The 12,962-nt window shown below is 39.3% G+C and overlaps 1 protein-coding gene across 1 annotated transcript in view; it reads left to right on the top strand.

Moving 5' to 3' along the window:
- The window catches only part of NSMCE2 (NSE2 (MMS21) homolog, SMC5-SMC6 complex SUMO ligase), a 124,577-nt gene extending 111,746 nt beyond the window's left edge, over positions 1-12,831 (top strand). The window contains exons 5-7 of the mRNA XM_063413202.1: positions 9,256-9,341; positions 9,678-9,784; positions 12,423-12,831. Of these exons, the coding sequence (XP_063269272.1) occupies positions 9,256-9,341; positions 9,678-9,784; positions 12,423-12,543 (314 nt within the window). The 3' untranslated portion in view covers positions 12,544-12,831. The remainder of the gene's footprint in view (positions 1-9,255; positions 9,342-9,677; positions 9,785-12,422) is intronic.
- Positions 12,832-12,962: the final 131 nt, after the last annotated feature.

Raw genomic sequence — 12,962 nt, 5'->3', positions numbered from 1 at the left:
ACAGTGAAGATCTGCTCAGTGTGCACAGCATAGCTCGTGCAGAATGTCTTTGTACACATGCAGGCAATATGTCACCCTGCTTTAATCTAAATGAAAACTATGCAGTTTTATGATTGAGCAATGGCCGAGCTGTAAGTCCCTCTTAAAACCCCCTAAACAATAACTCAGTTCTATTTCTTATTTTGTTTTGATATTAATTATTATATTTTATTTTTTTAATAAAATAGCTTGGCAAAGATGTATTATTTCATAAATATGACTTCCTAGAAAATTACCATGTGTTCTCCACTGCAAGTGTTGGTGTTCTTAGAATAAACAATCAGATATTGTGCAATTACTAGAAGATACTGGTTTTTTCCTGTGTTGTATTTTTTGCTTTTAGTGTGGAACAGATGCATTCACTAATGGGATGGAATTTGGAAATTGTTTGCCCTAGTTACTCAGGGGTAAGACAGTGTGGTCTACTGGCAAAGAAGATGGTCTAACATGCAGGATTGGTTCTGGATGTATTCCTGCCCTGTACCTCAGTTTTCCATCAATGAAATGGTCACAATAGTATAATTGACCTCTTTCTATAGTGCTTTGTGTTCAAAAGAAGAAGAAGAGTGTTAGTGCTTCTACAAATAATTTGTTGTTTAAGAAAAATTCCTCTTCTAAGGAGGTTATCAGAACTGTGGGGTGGTAAGCAAGGCAGGAGCAGAGCAGGAGAGGCAGCCCCAAGCAAGTGCCCAGCCAATGTCTGAAGCAGTGACAGGCCATCCCAGAGGCATTCCAGGCAGTGCAAAGCTGCAGAATTCAGAACAACTGGAATGGTAAAGTTTATATGCAGAATACAGAAAAAAATATTTCTATTAAAAAACTTGGGAGATGAACAGAACTTCTTTTTTTTATACATGCGAATAAAAAAGCTCAAAAGGTTATGTGGACAAATATAGTGCTTCACTGCACATTGAATTATATTCACTTGATGTTACATTTTAAAATTAAGTAAATTCATTCTGAAAGTAGGTAAGAATTTTAGAAAGTATTGTGAAGTATTGAAATGCATCACTAAGAAGAGATTTGCAAATGCTGTCTTCATTAAGACTAATTTTAAAATAAAATATAGCACCTAATAATTTCTTTCAAGTGCTTCAACATTTAGGGGGTAGAAAAAAGGGGGTTTATTCCCACCATTTTGTTTTCACATTTTATTATTTGTACTCATGTCTTTATTCAAGAGCAATATTTTCATCAGTCTTCTGGTAAAGAGAAGCACATCTGTTCTCCCCTCCTTCCTTTGAGTGAAAGGGGTAGTGGAGCTGTTTTCTGTAAACCATAAATCTGCCCATTCTCAAAGATGGGCATATTGCTCTTTCCTGTGCTTTCTCTGCAGTTTCATAGCTGCTGAGTCTGTGTCATTCTTGCCAATCACAAAATCAACAGGTTAGTGTTCAGGGATTAGAGCTTCATCCCTCTCATGGTATAGTTTATAAATATTCCTATCTGTGCCCCCAACACATGACAAACTCCTCTGCCACCAGGGCACATTATTCTAAGGTGTTTTCAGAGAGCTGTTTAGAACAGGAAAACAGTGAAGTCTTTGTCAAAAAGACTTGTGAGGAGAATGTGAAGAGACAGATTGAAATGGCAGTCTGAGTGATAATTTTCTGAGGGTATGATCGTTTGGTGTAGCTGGGGGTTTTCTGCTCACTGGTTCCTCAGCAGCCTGTTGGATGGGCTGCTAGGGACCACTGCTCTGCTTGCTCCATCACTGCTCTTTGTGTGTGCTGTCCACTACCCTGGAACAGTCCTGTTCAGGAGGACTGTTTTTCTAGCATATTCTAGCAGAAGCTTGTTCCACCTGAAAATCTGTCATCAATTCAGCTTTTCAGAAATGAATGTCTACAAGAATGCACAAATTACATAGTGGAACAGACAGTGACTTCCAGCCATAGGGGTTACAAGATACATGATGTTACGTTTTGTTGACAGATGTCATAGACATGATTTCTGCTTGTAGAGCAGAATACTTGCAATGGATTGTTCTGAGAAAATAGGAGTTAAATTTACAGAGCAGACTGTTCTGGGACTGCTAGGGATTTTTGCAAAAATGGATGGGGTTCCCCTCCACTGTCAATACCAACAGATGTCCTCTCAGTACTCCAGCCCAGGATTAACAGTGCCTTCCTCAACTCCAGTGTGGAAGTGGATTAGGCTAAACAGCCAAAAGGCACTCCTAGTGCAGAACAGGAGTGTCCACACACTGACTTAGTGCCAAGTGGTTAATGCATTCTGTATTCACACCCTCGCTTATTTTGCAACAACTTCCCTGTGTAGGCAAGCCCCACATGTTCATGTCATTTGATGGTTAGCATTGCATCAGTGACATTCCAGATTCTGACCACAATGTTAGTAATGGAAAGTGGTTCATCTTCTAATGAAATGGCAGGCTTTTTTTTTTTTTCCTGGTTGCATCTTTTGCAACTTTTTTGTTTCATGTGCCTGGAGTGTTTTTCTTCATTTTTAAATGTGTGTGATATTCTTCTCATCTCTGATACATGAAATGATGCTCTCTATGCATGGCAATTGCCTTTATACTGCATGAAGCAGTGATTGCTCAGCCTTTTTTCTTCTGAAGAGCAGGAGAAAGCCTGAGTAATAAAAATGTTCTTTACATATATTTGCAATTTAGTAGCTGATATATTCTTTCCTCATAAGATATCCCAGTTTTCATGCTTCACTCATAGTGTGGCATTTTTAATGCTTGTGCTGCATTGTCACATGCCTGGCACACATTCATGTAGACCTAGAGTTTCCTGGTCATTTAAGCAGTCTTTTTATCAGTTTGGTTTATTTTCAGCAGGTCTCTGGTACTTAACCTGCTTCTTCAGTTTACATGCTGTTGTGGGTTATGCGAGTTAAGATGGAAAAATATGACCACCTTTGATTTTCCAGAAACAATAGCTCCTCTGAGCTTACTGGTGAGCCTTCATGACATCTTTTTAGGTAATCTTCATCTCCTCCAGCAGCTTCTTCAGAGCACGTCCAGGCAGCAGCAATAAGGAAACTGCAGTTTAAAATGTCATCCAAGGACTTTGAAGTATGGATTTCTCATGTTTCTTTGCAATAACAGGAGCAAGAAAGCTGCCTCTGTGTTTGCCTACCAGATTGTTTGAGTTGTGTGGTTTATAATCAGATACCCTTTCTGTTCTGCAGACACAGTTCCCTCTGCACAACAGTCTGCATTTCCCAAAAACTAAAGGCAAAGTTGATCTCTTCTCACTTTGATTAGGGTGTGAGTTGAAGGTTTCATGGGGTTTTCTGAAGTGGTTGTTTTTTGTGGTTTTTTTTCCTAGGATTTGTAGTCACATTTTATTATTAATATATTAAACGGCAAATTGTATCTAGCTGCAAGTGTCTTCCAATCTTCTTCATTCTCCTACATTATTTCTGTAAGAGTTGTCCAGTAACATTTCCATCAAATCACAGTTTCTCTTCATTTAAAGGTCATTCTGAAAAACTGGCATCAAGCAGCTCTACCCAGTAGTGAAAGGGTAAAATGGGAACAGTAATTCCATTTAGAATAATGTATGTTAAAAGAACTGTAGCTTAGTGGGACAAAATATTGTAAAATGTACAAGGGCTGTGAATTTGACGGCATTAAAGGAGTTTTTAGAGGATTGATGTTTAGTACAAGACACTATCCTTTCCTTCCCCACTATTATGTAAAGGAACTAAAAATTTGCTAATACATTAATCTAATTTGTATTTCACACTCCAGGAAAATAAGAATGGCTTATAGTTATAGGATTATCATTTTATTTTGGATTGACCAAATGCACCTCTATGTGCTTTTTACACAAATATCTGTCAAACAGGGCGCATACAAAGCACTTGGCAGTAAATTACCAGCAAGTTGCTTGGCCTGGGCAGGAGCAAGTAAATTTGCAGTTGCAGTCTGGAGCAACGTGTTAGAGGCCACCTTCCTTAGATCAACTTTGTATTGCAACACCAGCAAGTAATCAAATTGTAATGTACTTCAATGCAAAGCCTAGTTTGGCTTGGTTGGCAAATTAAACTATCGCATGCCTCTGGCAAAAAGCAAAAAGCCTTTGAACTGTTTGACTGCAGCTGTAGCTTGCACACCTTATTTTCCCTCTTAAAAATCAAATTAAACTGTAACCTGCAGCCTCTGCAGTAATTTTCAAGGAAAATTAAACTGTTGCTAACCTTTCTACCAAAGATAACTGTCTCTAATGAAGCTGAAAAGTTCAGGTCGAAATTCCCCTCTCCAAGTTTAGACAAATTCATTGAAGGAAAACTTCAGGGCTTATTAAGTATGAAGACATTACTTCTGACTCAGGAAGTCTTTGGCCACAAATTGCTAGAGACTGGGAGAGTTTCCCAGGAAGGTATCACTCTGCTTCCCCTCTTCTCTCACTCCTACAGTGTTTACTGCAGATCCATCCCTCAGGAAGGACACTAGACAATTGTGCTCTGCTTCTCTGGACTGAAGGCTAACCCAAATTCAGAGCAGTGAGGGGAATGCTGACCCATTTTCAAGCATTACTTGGTGGTCTCAGCAGTGTCAGGTCCTTCCTTTAGACTTGGCCGTGGCCCTTCTCACCCCAGATGCCTTCTGACTCCTGGAGCACAACTCTTGGTTGTGATGATGTCCTTTGCCTCCCCCACCTTTCAATATTTTCTGTGCCCTGCTGGCAGGAACACTTGGCATTGACTTGTCCTCATAACATTCATGTTTTTCTTGGAGCTCTCAGAGATAGGATTTTTCCCAGCCTGGATGAACTGCTGTTATTTCTATGGAGTCAGCAGTACAATAGACCCTCTTGGGAGCCAAGACCTTGTCTGTCTGGTGGCTCAGGGTTACAAAGATTCAATCCCACACGCTTAACATTACCCTTTGATTCTCAGGATTAATGTCTGACTGTGGCAGGTGAGAAGGCAGAACAGCCTAGCACAAAAGGAAAGAAATCAATTGAGTTTACATTGCAACATGTAGTCACTGAGAACGAGGTTAGAGAAACAGAAAGGAAAGGAGAGGGCATTGTTGACACTGAAGGTAGAGAGCAGACAGCAGTCTTTTGGTCGTAGAAATACCGACAGTGGAGAGGATTTTTCCCCTCATTTTTTTAATATATATATTATCTATGCTTAGTATAATTCACAATCCAGCAGTTAATGTCTCTGCACTATGGTTTTCCTATTTTGAAAAGTTGGCTTAAAAGTTCTCAGTCTCTCTCAGCAGAGTAAGTAAAAGCAGAGCTAAGGCATGTTAGTCACAATATTATCAAGAGATGAAAGTGATAGAGATATAAATTAATACCAGCTTTTAATTAAAATTGAATAAGTAAAAAAAAGTTGGCAGTTGCAAAATTCATTATGATGTGTTACCAAAAATAGATACCTTTATAAGAATGCAGCTTTATTACAACAGCTGTAAACATCATTGCTCAGATGGCCAGATAGACAATGTGTTACTAATACTCATAATATGTTTCAGTTGGCTGGAATGGAAAACTAGAAACTGTTAAGGCACTTAATATGTGATCTCTCAGACTACCAAAATAGATGTATGCACTTCTGTTACTTAAGGCAACATCTGAATTTTGGGAACAATAACTTAGTGTTTTCTGCATCTGGTTTTAATTTGCAAGGAAAACTCAATTTTATAAAAATATAACCTGACTTAGCTGAAATACGTATGATCCAGTGGTTTTATTTCTTTCTGTAGAATAGTCAGACTTGCAATTTATATCCTCTAAATTTTTGTACGTTCATTTGGTAAAAAAATCCCTTTGACCTTAATGCAAACATCTTCCAGTATGAGGCTACAGATACAGATCTACAGTTCAGAGCATCTTACTGACCAGCTTAGGATGTGTGTGTCTTGTGTAATCTCTGCAAAATTTACTGTCACTGAAAAAGTTATTTTCCTTTCTTCTCCTGTAATGAAGAACATCAAGCAATAACAACAAATCTGTGGGTGGTTTATCTGATTTATGTTAATTTGCTATTGACATGCTTGAGGTATTACTTGCATCATCCCAGTCTTGCATATTTGTTTTTAAAAATATGGGCTGCTTATGAAAAAGAAATATTTTAAATAATGATTCATTTGGGCTGTGATCACCTCTTGAAGCCAGGGCCCCACTCTGATAGGCTGTGTACAAAATCAAGTGCAACCTGAAGTGTTTAAGATAAGCTTGCAGCAAGAGGAGAGTTTGAATCCAAGAAGATTAAGGTACCCCACCTACATGGATTAGGTCTCAACTCGTGAAATTTCAACCATTAAACATGAGGCATCTGAATCACCTCCAAAGCCAGTATGGGAAAAAAGTTACCCCAGCCTGGGATTTTGCTCACATAACTTAGAGACTTGAGGCCTTCAGGGGAGGCTCAAGCACCATACCCAAGCTTGTCCTCATATTCTTGAACTTGGATGCTTCACTACAGTCTCCTAAATTCTTGTATAGGTACCTAAGTAAGCATACACAAAAATAATGAGGGACATGGTGACTCTTTAACAAAGTCAGAAGGTGCTGCACAGGTGAATACTCTTCCAGAAAAAGCCACTTACCATGCCTATCTTATGTTGTTGTGTTGTAGTAGTAAAGTCACAGGCACAAACCCCTCATTTTAAAAATTCACCCACCTTCCTTGGCACCTACATATTGATTTTTTTTAAAAATTGTCTTTTGTAAGCAATCCCCTGTCCTAGATCTTGCTAATACTGATGCTTTCTAATGTCATTGACATGATTCCCTGCTACACTGGAATTACATGCCAAGTTCATGGGTTGAAACAAAGTACAACATAAAAAAAATGAGATGTTTTCCGCAGGAAAGATTAGAGTTGCAGCATATCAAAATTTGCAGATACATGAATATAAGGACAGTCTGAATCTCTTGTTCTTTGTTGGCATTCCTTGTAGAAAAAAAAACCAAAAACAACCAAACCATTATCATTATGCTATTGAAGTAAAACAGTGCACGCCAAAGCTGCCACCTGCCAATAGCTCCAATATTTCTTAGCCTCGCTGTCTTAGTGGGATTTCACCCATTGCTTTGTATTTCAAAAGCTTCATTTAAAAAAGCCCCTTTTCCCTCCAAAAGTTGTACTTTCTTCAAATCCTATGTGCTTATGATGGAATAAACAACATATATGAGCAATCTAAGAATAGTATGTGACAGAAGTTTTTTTCTGAAAACTATTGCCTAATACAAGTGCATTTCTGGTGTGCATACCATTGCAGTTTTGGTATTTATAGTTAAATTGTGCCCACTTTTTCCTTCTGTTTTGCAAGTGTTTGCCTTTGCTAGGTGGTCAATATCTGATGAAAGCATGTTAATATTCTTGGAAATTAAAGCCTTGAAATTATGATTGACATTGGATATTTGAGCTCCTTTTCCCCCAGAATCCACACCCTGTTGATTGCATGAGACCTTAGTGGCAGACACAGAAATATCCTTGATGATTGCCTGAGTATTCCCGTGGTATTCACAGGAGTAGAATCATAAGATGGTTTGGGTTGGAAGGGACCTTAAAGGTCATCTAGTTCCAACCCCAATACCTGGGGTTAGAGCACCTGGATCAAAAGCTTTCTTACATGCTTGGAATATTGAAATGCAAAGAACTGCAAGCTCTGCTAAGGAGGATGGTCTGGAAATGGGCCTGGCATACCAAGAGGTGCTGTGGTGGAGTAATGACTGCAACATCAATGCCAAGAGTCCCCCAGCCAGAGCTGGGACCAGCCAGAGCCACAGGGCAGCGAGCTGAGCCTAGGCTGGGTGTGAGAGGTTTTGGTTGCTCCATGGGCGATGTCTGCTGGTATCATCCGGAAGGTGATGGTATCACACAGGCACGCAGCACTGACCATAAGTTAGGAAACACTGGTCCTTAATAGATGTGGAAGACTGAATACCAGAGATGCAAAGATAAGCTGATAGTGTGCAACAGCAGCACAGGGAACTCAGGCTGAGACGCTGCATAAGGCAAATCATGATGTAATTCTAAACTCTCTGTGTCCACTTGTGTTTCTCACTCTTCCCCTGGAATGCAGCTTGTGCAGCTGGAGAGAAAAATGTTCTTTTTGCTTGGGACACCTTGAGGACTGCACCCCAGGGCCCTTATCTGCCTCTGCAAAGGCATTGCAGAACTACCCCAAAGGAATGGAAAGCTATGACAGGTGTTAAGTTTGCTGTTATTACCAGATAAGATTCAAAGATAAACAGATGCATTCAACTAAAAGCCCAGATTTACAATAACAGAGGAGGAGCTAGAAGATAAACATGTATGCATTTCATTAAGGCTATACTTAGTGCTCTCTCTCTCTCTCTAAATACATATAAATATATATGTGTACATACATATTTGTCTCTTCCTTAGCTGCTCCTATGTCTCAGCTTTTGACTTTGGCTAACTAATTTCTGCATGGAACACTAGTTGGTGTGCCCCTGGGTGCACAGAGTTGCTTTTACTTTGCTTTCTTCCTCTTGTAAGGTGAGGACCTGCAGCTCTTCCAGCCCTAGGTGAATTTATTCTCATTTGTCTCCCCTTCATTCCCTGACATTGGGCCATTGGGTGTTTTCTGGGAATTGTCAGTATTTCATTCTGCCCCTCCTCCTTAAGGGTACGTCAATAACATTTCTATTGTCTGTGACACTTTTTGGCTTTTGTTTTTCACTAATCTTATCAAAATACAGCAGCATCACTTTATAAATGATGCATTATGATAAACAGTACAAATTCCTTTTAAAGTGTGTACAGTATGTACAGGCTATACAGCAAGCCCATTTATGGCACTCAAACTGATATTGAGGGTAGGACTGCCAAATCTGCTCCACCTCATCCTTTGTTAGGTTCTAGGGACTCATCTGTGTTTTGGGTTTTGGTTGGTTTTGGTGGACTTGAATAGTGAATACCAACAGTTTTGCATATCTTCAGGCCAGCCTGCTCTCCTTCCCAGCCTACCTTTCTAGTATTGGCTGTAAACAGCCACACACACACACACACACACACACAGTGGTTACAATATAAAAATCCACATTTTCTAAATGACATTCTAATACAGTATTTTTTGCAGTGTCTTGGTGATGGAGCGGCACAGAAACATGCTGTGGTATTTTAGATATCACTGTGAGATAGTGCTTGGCAAATGTTGGATTTTATTAGCTTATTTTAAGTATTGGCAATCTGCATTAAATAAGAGACTTTTTTTTTCTTTTTTTCTCATTCTACTTTCCCATAAATCAGATCAGGGTAATGACACCATTGAACAAATTGATGAAGATATAGCTGTGACTCGGAGTCAGATGAACTTTATTTGTCCCATTACCCAGGTATGTATCACTGCTGCAGTAATTGATAGGGAAATAGTTATTTCATATTCTTCATTGGTTTGTTTATTACAATTCTGCAGTACCTGTCAAACAACCTTATATTTAACAACAAAATAGTATTAAATTTTAAGCATTATCAGAGAAGAGCAATACTGCTCGGGAAGAAAACCCATGTAAGTAGGAATGTAGTTCACCAAGCAGGACCTCATCCCGTAATTTGACTGGAATGCCATGTATGAGTGGCAAACACACTTCCTGCTGTTTCACATAAAATCTCAGAAGAAGCATTTTCATGGGCATTATCAGTTCCTTTAAATCAGTCCTTACTGATTACAGATGACGATGAAGAGGCCAGTGCGGAACAAAGTCTGTGGACATAGTTATGAAGAGGATGCCATCCTAGAAATGATCCAGACTCAAAAGCAGAAAAAGAAAAAAGTCCGGTAAGCTAAAAGGAATGTGTGGAAAAGGTATTTGCTTTGCTGTGTAAGTGGAATTTTACTCCACTTGTTCTAGGAAATGTATTTGGATTGGAAAGGCTGCAGGAAGTAAAACCTCAGCATCTGCCCAAGTCAGAGTCTCCTCATTAGTTGCAGACACGTGAAGGTGCTTTTCTTTTTAATGAAAACAATGTGTAAGGAAATATTCAGGAATTGTGTGGGGAAGTTACAGCTACTTGTAGCTGCACAACAGACATAAAGAGATTTTGTGTAGCCGTGACCAACAGAGACCTCAGTTTCCTAAAATTTAGTTGCTGATTTGTTCCCACTGCTTATGTCGCAAGTCTTGAAGTAAATGAAAAAACAGTTTCCTCTGTGCACCTTCTTTTGCAGTTATATTTCAATACAGCTCAGAAATACTAAAACAACTGAGTGTTGAAGTGAGAAATATTAAACCACAACATTTTAGGTAGAATAGAATTTATGAATGAGATGAGATAATGCAGTGCAGTTCCTACCATGATGAAGTTAAATAATTCTTTCCTTATATCACCAAAACAGTCTGTCACTTTTCCAAATGGGACATATTTTTTGAATGAAAAGATGTAACAGTTGAATTTTAAATCTCAAATTCTCCACAGTAAATTTAAACATGAGAATGATTTTAAGAAAAAAAAAAAAAAAAGAAGAAGGAAAAGAAAAGAGGCCTGAACGCTAACACTTTTTGGAGCAAGTTGAGAGGACAGATCATCTCATCATTGATTTCACATTTGTTTTAACTCCATTTATGTTAGACCCTCCTGTTCTGGGATGTTTGTATCTAAATATTTCTCTGTGTTGTTAAATCCATCCAGAATAATGTCAATTTAGGAGAAATTGTTGTAGTAGATCAAAAGTTTCAGCTCTGCTGAAAAACAAATAAGGTTGCTTGATTGAATTTTATTTTGCCTTCTAAGAAATGGAAGACTAGAGAAACTCTGGAGTTTAAAAAATCATATAATGTGTGTAATGCCTAGCTTTAAAAGCTACCTTATACCCAAACCGAAGTTAGTTGTGCAGTCTGAACACTGGCAGTGCTCAATATTGAGCTTTCAGCTTGCAGCCTTACCATTTTTACAGCAGTTATTGCAGTGCTAGAAAAGCACACACACAGCAGTGCCACAGCTTCACTGTAACTAAATTAAGAGGGACTCCGTGGTTTTCTCTTCCCAGTCTGACCAACCTGCTGTAATTTTAAACTTTCTCTTGAAAATGCAGGTACTTTGAAAACCCATCATTGGCTGTGGTGGGAAGACAGGCCAGCTGTTGTAACAAGTTCCCTGTTTCAGTATCCCAGTCGCAGGGAATGGCTGCTGGGCTGTGCTCCTGCCTGGGATCTTCCTGTGGGAGCAGGTGTCCTGGCAGGGCAGGGGGTGACTGCAGCAGGCTCCTCACTGTCCTGGCTCTGGAGTCAGAGCTGTTGCTGGCTCTGGAGACACAGGGTGGCTGTTTCCTTACAAGGATTCCCAGCTGGAATCCACGGGATCCCCTCGGTGCCCTTGGCAGGGCAGTGCCTGCCTGCCCTTCAGCTGACGTACACACAGCCCCGTGCTGACACACTGGTCACACACTCCTTGAGGCAGCTCTTACGTCTCTTGCTTTGCTCACTATTTTCCACTGCCTGGAAGGACATAATACTTTATGCTTACAGGAAATGTGGAAGCTTTCTGAACACTTGTTATTCATTAATCTGGCAAGCTATTGCTGTATTAAGGTGATAAATGGGAAAACTGAGGCACAGAGCAATTAAATGACTGATCTATGACAAACACAGTAAGCTGTGGACAAATCTGGAGTAAAAGTTATGAGTACTGAGTGTAAATAAGTTCAGCACCTCAGACAAAAGTTACTTCAAGAGAGGAAAAATTCAGGAAAAGTGTTACTTCTGACTCTAAGTACCATCTGTGTATGTTTGGGCTGCCACCAAAGGAAAATGACCTTTGGTCCCTAAATATCTTTCACCCTGCTGTCTTTATCTGGCTGTTTCAAGTAGTTGTAAGACATTTTGTATTTGATTATCATCTAGAGGCTGTTAATTTTACCCCATTTCTCCTTTTGGAGCTTTCACAGCTCATAAAAGGTCAGGTTGATTTTTACACCAGCTAGATAGTCCACTGATTCACCAGTCAGTCGTGGCAAGACTCATTCCCTTTTATTTGTTTCCCTAGAAAATAATTTCCCTACTTATCTGCCAGTGAAGATTATACTTCTCCACTGCAGATTAGTAAGGTAAGAGGTATTTACCTGCAGTTTATAGAGGACTATAGAGAGAGAAAGCAACACAGAAAGGTGTCCATGCAGGGCTGATATTGCTGATGAAAGCAGCTTGTGTGCTTGAAGCAAGAGTGATCTACAGGTGAAAGGCTCCATCTCTCACTGTGCTCCTTCTTTCCTTTCCTTGGCTGATGATTCTCACCAGTTGAGATGGATTTATTTTTTCCCACATAGAACTGGTGAAGAGGACAAGAGGTAACAAGGAACTGACAGAAAGAGTGGATCCCAGATTAAAAAAAAAACAAAAACAGCAGATGCTATGCAAAAGCCTACATCTGACAAATACAATTTTTCCAATTTAATGGAGTCTCTCTTTTCTTTCTAACAGATGCCCTAAAATGGGCTGTAGCCACGTTGATGTAAAAGGATCAGATCTTGTACCAGATGAAGCACTTAAAAGAGTGATTGACAGTCAGAATAAACAAAGCTGGTCAACACTGGACACGTGAGCTGGATATGCTACTGCCACGAAGAAAGTTTGTTATTAGAGGTCTTGTGAGATAAGTTGTTGCTTCTAAATAGGTTTTATAACTGATTGTTATTTGTTAAATGTTTCATTTATAGGTAAATCATTGTTAAATGTTTCATTTATTGTCAAAGTTGAAGGTCTCTGCTTTAACTGAAAGCATTTTTTGAACTCAGGAACATAAGGAGTTCCAGTTAAACTTGTTGGGTTTTTTCTACCTTCTTGAATTTCTAAAAGCTTGCATTTGGTAAATAAAGCATGTTTTGCAGCATTTAAACTTGTCAGCGTGCTAGTTTCTTCAGCATATTAGAGATGCAGATCCTGCCAGCATGCAATAATGAGTGTTTTGCTCTGTATTGCAGAGGGTTCTGTTACTGTGTCTGTAACTACTGGGAATGCCTG

This window comes from Prinia subflava, chromosome 1 (genome assembly GCF_021018805.1).
Source record: "Prinia subflava isolate CZ2003 ecotype Zambia chromosome 1, Cam_Psub_1.2, whole genome shotgun sequence".
Lineage (NCBI taxonomy): Eukaryota > Metazoa > Chordata > Aves > Passeriformes > Cisticolidae > Prinia > Prinia subflava.
Note: the sequence above shows the minus strand (reverse complement) of the source record. Positions and strands in the feature narration are given on the sequence as shown.